Below are 12,582 nucleotides of genomic sequence, written 5' to 3' on the forward strand. Positions count from 1 at the left end.
GGATAGAAATAGGAATCTCATCCTATTCATTGCAAAGGGAGGATTCCCATGCTCCGTAGGACCCAACTCAATTTTAGTCCTGGAAGGTCCCAAAAATATGGTGCCTTAAAATCATGACTTTGGGGTTTAATTTTTTTCCACAGTTTTTTCTAAGAGCTATTATGGCTCCCTCTGGACCCTATACAATTGGACTCATGGTAAACAAGAGTAAGAATATAAAAGTGGCCCCAACAAAATACATTTTTTACAACACTTTCCGTAGATTATAGAAACTCTGGGGGGTAAAGGCTTTATCAGCCTTCACTGTGAATGACTTTCACCAGGCTAGGTCAACTGGTCTCATTCATATAATAACCCAGGCTAGGTCAACTGGGCTCATTCATATAATCAAAATTGGTTCTCCAGAGATGTGAGAACTGCCATTCAGTACCAGATGAATGGTCCATCTAATCCAGTGCCCTGTCTCAAAAAGCGTCTATGTGAGATGCTTTAGGGCAGTGATACATTATGGCTCTAGAATTTCATGACACTTTCAGGCACCATATATTTTTCAAGTCTGTGGGTGTGATGAGAGCTGCTCACTATAGCTAGAGCAAGCAGAGAAAACAGAGCAGATGCCATAAATGTTCCACACAACGTACAAATGGGCCCGCGCTGCCAGGATCTCTCTTCTTATCCATCAGATCAGTGGAGAAGAGAGAAGGACAAAAAGTAATGAGGGCTTCATGTTGTGAGCATCTAACAAGATTATTGCATCGCATACAGCAAGATGGAAAAAATCAGAATTAGCTGACTTTTATAGTGAATAAGTCACTACTCCATGTTCTGTTAACAGTTTAAACTACAGTTAAAAATTAGATCCAGTAATTTAACTTCATTCACTTCAGGTTGTATGAGTGTTCTACTGAATGGCATTGGTGAAAACTTTACAAATGAACACCAGTTCACACTTCTGAGTAATAAACAGGTTTAAACACCTGCAGCCATGTCAATATTTAGAAGATATTACTAGATGCACCAGTTACCCATTGTTTAGCTATTGAAATATACTGCACTGAATCCATTCTCTGGCTATCATCCCAATGCAGATTAAATGATCTTTCTGTAGCGTCTATACAAAGATGGAACAGTCATATAGCACACTACAGCAATGATTTAGTGGTTATTGTGGAAGAGTAATTAAAAGTCAGCCCAGTTCACAGTTGCAGTTAGAAAAGACAAATAAGAAGCTAAGTTATAGCAGCAGAGGAACAGATTCACAAGAGATCACATACTGTTAGTGCAGCACACTTCAGACACCCATCTGGAATATAGTGTAAAGTACTGGTCACAATACCATTACCTTAGAGGAAGCCAGTGAAGATTATTTAGACCGGATATTTCAGTTAAGTTAAAATGCAGTCCTACACTGTAGAGTGACTTGGGTAAAATAGTGCCATTTTTACATAAAGATTTGCTTACTGTGCATACTCAGTCATATTTATTTCAGTGACAAAAATAAGTTTTACTACTTTTTACTTCTGTTAGCCTTAAGAAGTCAATCGGAGTTCTGCAAGAGGAAGCTATAGTCTACTCCTCCTTGTGTATCAAACAAAATTGCTTATTAAATTCCAATCAGTTACACCCACAGAAAGCCATTGAATGTAATGGCTTTGCATGGCTGTAACTGAAGGCCTAATTTGGCTTTATGAGCCTTAAATATTTGTGATGCAGAAAGAGAAACTCTGCTATTCCCAGTGCCCATACTGAGCTTGTGGTACTGGCAACCAGAAATCATTTTTACTAAGGAGAGCACACTGGAGGTAGATCCTTGCTCAACAGACCAGCAATCCTAAACAGCATTCATGGAGATACAAATGTCATTCAGGGTCACTATTCAAAGCAGAACTGCACTTTAAAGGGAGATAGCCTTATTCTCATCAGGAATGAGGATGCATAGGGGACATTAACAGGTGTTTTCAAAATTACAAAGAGGACTGAAAAATCTATTGACAAATTCTAGCAAGTGGTTCAAATCTGAATATGTAAGTTAGGACATGAACTAAATAGGGAACTCAGGGGACCTACTTCAAACATCTAGTACTGAACATACAGCAAGTTAAATGAAAAAAGTCTCAAAGCAAAGGGGCTATACTAAAAATCTGGGAAGTTGGACAAGGAAAAGGAGGCCAGGCATTAGGTCAGATTTCTCTTTCATACTATCCCACTTCATATAGACTCCAAGAGGAGGATAGTTATAAATATCTTTTTGACTGAAGTTTATTGTTCAATACTAGCTTTTGTTATTGTTCCTATTCTCTTCTTGCCCCTAATCTCCACTTGCAATAAAAACAGTCTTCTTTTACAAGCAGTGGACACCATTTTAATTTTCAGGATCCTGAGATCTAAGCAGTTGTCAGTATTCTATGCAAGATATTTTGTTCAAATGATATTTTGACATTAACTGTACATTTTATTTTCAGACACCACATGTTACAATTTTAATATCTGCATTTAAACAACATTTGCAGGCTAATGTAAGATAAATAAATCTGAGTCAAAGGCTGGATGAATAGGTTCATCCTTATGGAAACTGTGCTTACCTACAATACTTTTTTCTGGAGCTGGAGGCACAATGTAACCAACGTGCAGGTATTTTGTTGCTAATTTGCTGTGCAAACCAAGAAAGTCACTGAATCTTCTTTTAACAGAGAATTCATTTTTGTGAAACATAGAAAGGGATGTCTAAAAAATCCACAGAAAAGTTGTATTTTAATTTTCAGTTATTTTTTCATCTACTCAGGTGTACAGTAGTTGTTATTCTGTATAATTATATTCAATGTGACAAGTAGCTGTAAACAACATTTACCTTTGTTGTTACTCTGTATGCCATGTAAGCATTCATGCCATCCCCTGTAAGAAGATACACAGTTAAAGAAAGATACTTAATCCAAGGGCAGTCTTCTGAATCATTTCTATGCCAGAATTTTAAGTAAATGCAAAATTATGCTAAAAATCAAAGGTTTTTCAAATAGCAAGTCGATAACTTAATGCTGAAAGAATGGCATCTTTCTCTGGGTCTGAGATATCAACTCACCAACTTTCTCTGGGTCTGAGACATTGATTTCTAAATCAAATAGGTCTCCATTTGCTTCCTCTTCAATCTAGAGAGAAGAATGTATGGCATTAACAATGTATTAGTGAGCTAACTTTCAAAGGATAATAAAGGTAGTTCCCCAACTAAATCATCTGTGGATACAAGAAAAAATAGTAAACCTATGTGGGACCTAAAAAAGCATAACACTCTCCCCCTCCCCCTTTATGCCCCCATTTTACTGGAAAATATAAGGACACTAGGCTCTACCACAGAAAAATGCCTTCCCCATAAGTCTCATTTTGAGTCCTCCTGCAAAGGTTTTTAATTGGGAAACCTTATCCATCTGAAGCATGATAGGTCTTATTTTATTCCAAGGGATATTTTTTCTAGAGGAAGTCTGAAGAAAATTGAACATGTGTTTAGAAGAAATGGGATTAAAAACAAAACAGATGTTTTCATAACAGTTTCCTAAATTTCTGGATTATAAAGAGAAATCTATCTATAATTAGTCTAGAAATATCAAATGAGTTTTTTCTGGCTATTTCTGGCACTTTTAACTGGGTAAAGGGGATGGAGGGAGAATGGATGGGGAAGAGAATTAAATTACATTTTATTGTACTTAAGGGAACTGCAGTATTTTAGATACTGCTCAAGTCCTGGCCACTCATGTGCACTTCCTAAATTCCATGTGGCATGATGCAGACTTCATCAGGCCTTCCATTAAAGCCTTTCTGAAATCCATACATTGTCATAACAGAAGGGGCAATAAGAGGGAAGTCAGTTTGGGATCAGGGGTGGGAGGAAACAAGAATCACATCAGAGCAAAGAGATCTGTCTGACAAGCAGTTCAAAGAGAGACAAGGAAACAGACTAGGAAGGAAGAGATACATGCTGTGCAGCTTACAAATGAATTTTGTACGGATGTCTGTCAAATGAATACAGTACACTCCCAATTATCAGAACAGCATAAGGGACACAGATTTTAACTGGATCATCAGGAGTTCAGATAACTGAGAGGCCAGGAGCCATTCAGAAGTGGAGTGGCTTCGCATGCAGCCATGGGCTTGGCCACCTTGTCCTCGTAGTCCTGGCCAGGAGTCTCTACTCTACCTCTTCAGGACCACGGCCTCCCCTCTGTACCTTGCACCTACTGGGATTGGGTGTTATCACTACTGCGGCAGCCCAGTGGTCCCTCTGCAGTTGTGCTATCACGGCCCTGCTCACTCATTCCCGACAGCGGAGCTGCAGAGGGCTTCCTGCACTACCACAGGCGCCATCTAGCATCAGGGTGGCCTCCTCTGTGGCCAGGGGCTCAGTCTCCTTCTCCTTGCAGTCCTGGCTGGGGGTCTCTGCTTTATAATCCAAACCTCTGCATTATCTGAATCCCTTACTGTCCTCCAGTATGAGATATATGCCTCACTGCAGCATGTATCTCATGCTGGGGGACAAGGAAAGGATTCAGATAATGCAGAGGTCTGAAAAATAGGGTTTCCGATAAATGGGAATATACTATATTTCTGAAACACAGGGAGAGTGGATTATTAACCTGAGGGAAGAATCTATTACTTCAAGAAATATAAAACTTCTTCCAAAATCCAAAACACATTTAAGTCTAGAAACTTTTAATAAAGGTTTTAAGAACTCAAACATTGGAAATTACAAGTAGAGGTAGAATCATGTAAATGATCTGTTTCAAGATAAGCAAAATACCTCCTTTTTTTTTTTTTTTTTAAATATATAAAAAGATTCAGGTTTTTAAAATCAACCTCTAATAACTTACACAACTAACAACCATCACCAAAAGCAGAATATATTTCTCTTTATCACATAATTACATACTCCCTGGCCTTCTTTATAACCATATATACAGCAGAAAAAGAAAGTACATTTAGCAATTCCATTCAGACAAGCAACATACTGAAGTCCATTATTTCTCATTATTCACATATGCAAGCAGCTAACCACATGTCAGAGAAAGAGCTAGGTAAGCTACATATACAAATCTATAATGCAGAGAATTAAAATTATGGTATTTATATATAAAGTGCAAAGGTTAGTGTGGTGATGTAGTACCTCACTTAGTACTGGGACACTTACATACGAAGCCAATTGTAAAACCAATGCTTTGTATTCATATTTGATATTCCATCTGCCAAATACTGACAAGCACTGAGTGCCTGCAACTCCCATTGCTATGAATTGGAGTAGATTGACTCAGCACCAGATTTTTGCTCTTGAAAAAGCTGATATTGATGGCCTCCTGTGATTAGATCTTTAAGGTAATCTGGCAGTATATTCAGTCTGTCTGTCACTGGCAATCACATCACACCACTAAAGTTCTTGACATCCAGGTGATCATCAGCCATGTGGCAACATTCCTTGGTACACATGCAACTGGTGATTTCTAAAGCAATGCCTGTAAGTTAAATCTACAACATACCAGTAGGAGTTTCAGGTGCTCAGTATCTCTTCAGTATTTGGCCCAAGACTATTTCAAATAATGTGTTTATTTTTCCACTTTTACACATTAGTGTACTAGTGTATATGGGAGCAAGGAAAATAATTGTTATAGACTATAGGTTGAGTCTTGATCTTAATATACAGGGAATTGTGAACAGAATCCCTCAAATGAATATTCATAAGATCTTTTCTAAGAAGCAGCACATATTGGAGAAAGTAAACACAGAATAGCTATTTACATAAATTTCACCACCCATGCCAATGAATGCTCTTGTGATTCAAAGACTATATAATTAATACTTTCAGTTGCAATTTTTCATACTGTTTTAAAAATGAAATACCATGACTTAAATTTGTACATATCATAGCAATAGTATTTGAAATAAAAAATGTTAAAAAATACTAAGTTATTTGGTTACCTCTTCCCTGGATCTATCAAAAATCACAGGGGCTGATACACTTTTTGACTCCATTCTGGGAGTTACTAGTGTAGTGGGCGTTACAGGAGTGATTGCAGGAGTAGGATCCGGAGACAGTATTGGCTCCCTTTCTGGACTGTCCAGAGAAACCTCTTCTGTGGCTTCTAGATAAAGATTTTATGAATTAGTACAAAATATTACACAAGATGCACTTACCATACATGCATAATACAAAATATTTCACTAGCACACTACCTATAAGATTAGTCATTCATAGGAATTTATTGTACATCTTAATTTACAACTGTTACTGTATATATCTTCATTCTTCAAATGGAGAATTATTGCAAACATTGTACTAATAGTTTAATACAAATCCATGCTTTTATGGGTTTCCATTGTACTGTTAGTTACAGTTTACATTACAACCTTCCTCTAATTTCAGGGGGTTTAGCTGTAAAATTTATCTATAAAAATTTACTTTGAAGTGAACTTTGGCAGCAAAAGTAAAAACAGTGCCTGAAGTGGTTAGTTTTAGAATTCAGTACTCAAACCACAATACGTGTTTATATATTGTAGAAAGTGAGGAGTCCTCAGTGGATTTCATTAGGGGCATTTTCTGGGTGGAGGGAAGGCTCATTTCTGAGGGCTGGTCTACACTACACATAAAGCAGTTTATGTCAACCTAATTATGTCAATGTCTACACTACAGCTTTCCTACCACCAATGTAAGTGCCCTACTATACCAACATAATAACTCCACCTCCACAAGAGATGCCTTGCCCTAACTAAGGCATTGTATCCCTTACATGGGCTGTTTTGTCAATATCAGGGCAGGAGCCATGAAACTGACAAGAAAGCCAGCAGCTAGAGCATAGCTGCCCACAACTCCTTTGGAGAGCTGGGCAGCTGGACCCTGCTGCAGGCTGGGAGCTGGGGTGAGAAGCCAGGGCGGCTTCCCCTGGATCCCATCGGGGAACAGGGAGGGGAGAAGCCTCAGTGACTTCCTCCACTCTAAGCAGGGAATGGGGAGTGGAGAAGGGGGTGTCCGCCCGCCGGGAGCCCCGTGGGGCAGCCAGGCTCCCAGCAGGGATCTGCCAGTGGCATCTCCCCACACTGCCCCTCTTAGGCTGGTGGAAGCACTCCGGTGAGGACGCACACCACTGACCCAAGGAGGGTAGTGTGGACATGAACCTCCACAGTAATTGCTGCGGTGGCTGTAAGTCAACCTTTTGCAGACCAATGTACGTTTCTAGTGTAGACATTCCAATTCCACAATCTCAAAGTAACATTCGCTCTCAAATTAGCTATCCTGCATGCAAGGTAGTGAAAATTTCCTGCAAGTTTTTAAGCATACAAACCTGCTGAACATATGCAGCATTTATATAAATTTATGAAGTTCTATATGGTCAACAATCCAGAAGCTAAACAGTCCATTAAGCAGGCTTTGAATTGATAACTGAGCATCTTCATAGCCTATACAGATAATTCCTGTTTCAAATGAGGCTAGCCAATGAAGTTAAAAAATGTACAAAATTTAAAACTAGTAAAGGTAATTTAACACAATGCATAAGGCCCTACCAATTTCACAACTGTAACAAACATGTCACAGACTGTCAAATAAACCCTTCCTCGCGAAATCTGTTCTCACTCGTGCTTTGGGAGCACCCCCAGCCAGGGCTGGGGTGCTCATAGCAACACAGGAGAGATCAGACCCTCCTCTGGTATCTCCCCCACTTCCAGAGGTGAGGGTGGATCTGATCTCCCCTTTGCTGCTGGGTGCGCCCCAGCCCGGCCAGGACTAGCAGCTAAGGATCCACGGCTGGGGTGTTCCAGGAGCACAGAGGAGATCGAAAGCCTTCTCCAGCTCCAGGAACCTCTGAGGCTGCTGCCCAAACCTGGAGCTTCCTGTAGCAGGGGGAGGTACTGGAAGTGGATCCAATCTCCTCTACACAGAAGTGAGCGTGGCAATCCTGCCACCCCCTACAAACAAGAGTTACAACAATGTGAAATTTCAATGAAAACCTCCCATTTTCAATCCCCATGAAATTGACTAGAATGAATTTGGTGGGCCCTAAAAATCTGTGACACTCACTACTATAAGATATCAAGTCAAGAGATTAGCAGACTTTGAAAAGATTAGGCATTTTTATGAATAGTAGAAATAACAATTACATTAGATAGGATTAAAATGCATAGTGTACTGTATATTCACCCTTACATTTCAAGCCATAATCCAAGCCTGTCAGGAGTCCAAAGAAATGACCTCCATGGTCTAGATTACTCCATGTTTGTCCATTGTAAGTTTATTGCTTCTTCCTCCAGTATCTGAAGTCAGTATCCACAGTCAGAGACTAAATAAATCTTTATCAGAACCAGAACTGAAGTTTGTGTATTCCCAAATACTATAAACTCCCATGACGTTTTTACTCAAGTTAGTACTTAACAAAGATAAGATTTTTAAAGTGCGTATTTTCTGTTTACCAATAGCCTTTTTGATACTATAAACATTTAGCAAATAACAGCTTTCATATAATTTTATTTTGATTACATTAGAATTACATAAACAAGAGAATCGGGACTTCCTATGGCCAATTGTATTCATTTACCAGTGTAACTTGGATATCAGTGACTTTGAAGTTACTAAGAATTATACCAGCCTAACAAAAGAAGAATTTAGTTCACTAAGTCTATTTATTTTTACAAATTGCACATCAGCTCAAGGCTGCAGCAAGTTTATATTTTCAACTGGAAAAACTGAACTGCCTTGCTTTTGTGAGGTTAACACCCTCTTTAAAGTTAAATATGTGGCATACATAACTGCATATCTTTTAAAATGTAATTAAGGACCCATATTCTAAGTATATTTAGTATACAAACTCATATCTTCATAATACTATTCAAGATGCAACTATTTACATTTTTCGATAGCAAAATGGGAAAGTTATAGCCACTGTTTCCATAGCTCCTGTTACTTGGTGCATAAACTCCTGACTCATGTATCAAAATGATCAATTCTTCCATATGCCATTTATTATTACTCTCTCATCCCCATTTTTACATCCACAGATCAAGAAGATGTTTGGACATATGGAATAAGTTATATTTTGACACTTAGAAGCACTCAACTCAAGACTCCCTTGAACAGGAAGAAAGATTCTCACTAGCTAGCCTTACTTAGATACTGAATCACAGTATTTGAGGAACTACTTAAGTTATGAGAGCCATATAAGCACAGTTTGTGCTAAACATCAGCCAGTGTGGGCATTTTCAGATTGTAGAATTCCATAGTGATTTTCAAAAAGTGAATTGAAAAGAAAAAGTGTATGCCCTTTACTGCTATTTTGTAATGTAGAGTGTGACCACCTAGAAACATTTTCAAAAAAAGTTTAAAAAAACCACAATAAAATCAGAAATATCTGATTCTCATCTGATTTGCTGGCTGTCTTAGAAGGACCCTAATGGGGATATCAAAGCTGCAGCATTGCATGCCCTCAGATGTGGCAGAGAGGATACTGATTCTCACAGTAACAAAACAAACAAAAGAAATTACTCTGAGAATAAGCAAAGTCCCATCTCATTTGGGGAGAGCTTTTAGCTTAGGTTTTAGCTATGTGTGTGAAATCACCATTTAAGTCCTCCTAAGAACTTGCTAAAGATTTCCATCAAAAAGAAAGTGGTGACCCATTACTACTGTATGTAAAGTACAGACCTACAGTAACATTTTTGGGAAAGCATTTAGACAGTTTTATTTCTCAAAGGGAAAGGAAAAGGCACTGCTTTTTGCTTTGCAGTTTACTTCTAATACTTTTAGGGTATGTCTACATTGCAACTAGACACCCATAGCTGGCCCATGCCAGCTGAGGCTTGCAGTGCTCAAGCTGCTGTGCTGTTTAACTGCAGTGTAGATGTCTGGGTTTGGACTGGAGCCTAGGCTGCAGCCCTGAGCCTGACTGTCCACACTGCAATTAAACAGCTCTGCAGCCCAACCCCGGAGAGTCCAAGTCAGCTGGCATGGGTCAACCACAGGTGTCTAGTTGTAGTGTAGACATACCCTTATAATCCAGCTAGAGCCAAACAGTCATATCTGGCCCTCAATCAGGGTAAAGGTTGCCAGGATCTCTTGCAGAGATCTGGGAGAAGTCTCCATTTTGCTTTTGCCAGTTAGTACCCTTTCACACAGATAAATAAAAAAAGTTGTAAGCTGACTGTTAACCCATTTTTCCAGTGAAAAATGTACAATTTTATTATTTTCCATTCCACTGGAGCTCTTCCTCTGATACCATTATCTATTGTACATTTATCAGTACACCATGTATGTTTGGCGCTGTAATTTCCCTGTCAGTTTGCTAACCTCGTGTGCTCAGCCACTATACCTTCAAACTTCAAGAAGCCTTGGTACAAAACCATGAAAGAAAGCTAGGCTAATTAAGACTATACAACTGCAAGAGAGAAACCTATAAAACAGATGAGAAACTAATATAAGCAGAACCTCCAATTCTGACTGCACTAGAGAACCAAACCACATGTAAATCAGTTGGACAGAATCAGTTTCAGAACAAGTGATTTGTTGTATGTCCACACTAGCTACATTGAATTAGTTAAAGACACTCAGAGCCATACTGGTTAGCTATTCTCCCCGCCCACACCACAGTGTAATATAAAGTGCTGGTTATCCCCTATAAAGTGATATGTGCACTGAGAACCACATACTTGAGAAACTGTCATAGTAATTCAGATGAACATGGACACTTCCGGTTTTTATTCTTAGATGCTTCTGCTTTCAGTTCTTAAGAAATCACAAATAACATTCTTGTTTGAGAAGTTTCATTGGAAGAATTATTTTATCTGTTTCACCAGAAAATGGGTTTGGCAAACATTAGAGACATATATAAGGTGTACATTTAGCCAGTGTTTTGGCCATATTATTTCAGTCACATAAGAAGGAAATTCACCAGTTTAATCCACCTTTAAATTTTGAAAGTATTTTACAACTCCTTAGACCAATAGAAGTGTTTACTCTGATTTTTTTTAAACTTCCTAGGAGAAATGATTTTTAAACAAATAGCATTTTTGCTCATGAATGAGAAAGTGAAATGGACAATCATCATCCTAGCTAAGAAAAATGCTTAAAAGCATAAACAGCAAAAAGTAAATTATTTTAATTTTGCTTTAATAGTCTAAAGTGCTTTATTCACAAATTTTCTAATGTGTGCTTCTGCCTACAGTAAGAACCTTTCATAGGTGAGCTAACTGGCAGTACACGAGTTTAATGATGAAGAGAAAATTTGGTAGTTTATAAACATTGATTTTAAGAACATAAATGCATGGTAGTAGGCACCATAAAATTATACATTTTTATTCTGCAAAAGGTTTTATATTTTAATGTTAACAGTATTGAGCCAAATAAAGCCAGTATGTGTGTGGTTGGAGGGGGCGGGGAGTTATTGTTGGTTGGTTGGTTTTTATTGTTTTGAGTTTCATTAAAAACTCATCTTAAACAGCCACTCAAGACCTACAAAAATGGTCTTCTGTTCAATGTTTATATGTTAGATTTGCACACCATAGTTGGGGAAATCCTAAAAGAGGTAGGGATCATTTCCAAAAGCACTTAAGTCACCAGTCCCTTTTCAGACAAGACTTATGCACCAGGAACACTTAAAGCCAGTGAGTCTTGGAGTCCTAATTCATAAGTCTCTTTACAAAATGGGACTTGGTGACTTGGGAGCTTTTGAAAAATGTTACCTGAGGTACACAAGTGTTAATAGGTGTAACCAGCTGAATAAAGCATATGGATCATTGTTGCTAAAGAAGGGCCAAAAACTACACTTGCTAAACAGACTGCATGTAAAATACTATTGGGTTTACAATATTTTAAATCCAACTAGGATGACGACATAAATGTGCTAGTATTCGTTGAGATAGCTACTTCTACCCCAGGACCATGAACAGAAAAATACACAAAGATAAACATTCAGAAACGTTTACAGTCATAAATTCCTTGTTAAAACTGAAATAAAAAACAGTTTAAAATAGAGCAATCTGATCAAATTGACAGCTGAGGTTAATCACTGTTTCCCAGGCTTACCACTAGCAAGGCCATTATTATCCTTATTACAGAAATGATGGCCTAGAAACAACCCCAGTAAGATTGCATATCCCATTTAAAACTATTCTCATTAAGTTATTTATAAGCCACTGATAAATGAGACTTCCTTCTGGCTTCATAAGATAATTGCCTCTCTTGTTAAAACAACTCTGTATTTGTTCATTTTAGAAGAAACACAGCATACCCAACTTCATAGGAGACCCTGTTGATGTAATTTAATAGCCATACCATCTGTGATCAAGCATTTTATGTTAACAAGAGCAAGAATTAGCATCATCAACCTGAGCTGTATGCCGCCCATCAGAGCTTTCCCTGTAGCTCATGCAGTCCACATACAACTGATAAATCCACTTATTCTGCCTGGATCTCAGAAATAAAAAATGAACTCCATCAGGTGAATAATCAATTATTTATTTTTAAATAAAAAAAAACTGATTAAAAATTAAATATAGGTTTATTTAAAAAAACCTTTATAAAATTAAAATGGTCAGCCTGTTAATATCATTAAAATTAAGTAC

At 38.0% G+C, this 12,582-nt stretch overlaps 1 protein-coding gene across 1 annotated transcript in view; it reads right to left on the reverse strand.

Moving 5' to 3' along the window:
- SNX2 (sorting nexin 2) overlaps positions 1 to 12,582 on the reverse strand; it is a 48,400-nt gene that overhangs the window by 22,158 nt on the left and 13,660 nt on the right. Inside the window, exons 3-6 of the mRNA XM_067568508.1 lie at positions 5,956 to 6,119; positions 3,077 to 3,143; positions 2,849 to 2,892; positions 2,583 to 2,724 (exon numbers count right to left, since the gene is read on the reverse strand). Of these exons, the coding sequence (XP_067424609.1) occupies positions 2,583 to 2,724; positions 2,849 to 2,892; positions 3,077 to 3,143; positions 5,956 to 6,119 (417 nt within the window). The remainder of the gene's footprint in view (positions 1 to 2,582; positions 2,725 to 2,848; positions 2,893 to 3,076; positions 3,144 to 5,955; positions 6,120 to 12,582) is intronic.

This window comes from Emydura macquarii, unplaced genomic scaffold (assembly GCF_026122565.2).
Source record: "Emydura macquarii macquarii isolate MOO-44397 ecotype Brisbane River unplaced genomic scaffold, CSIRO-AGI_Emac_v2 contig_2897, whole genome shotgun sequence".
Taxonomy (NCBI): Eukaryota; Metazoa; Chordata; order Testudines; family Chelidae; genus Emydura; species Emydura macquarii.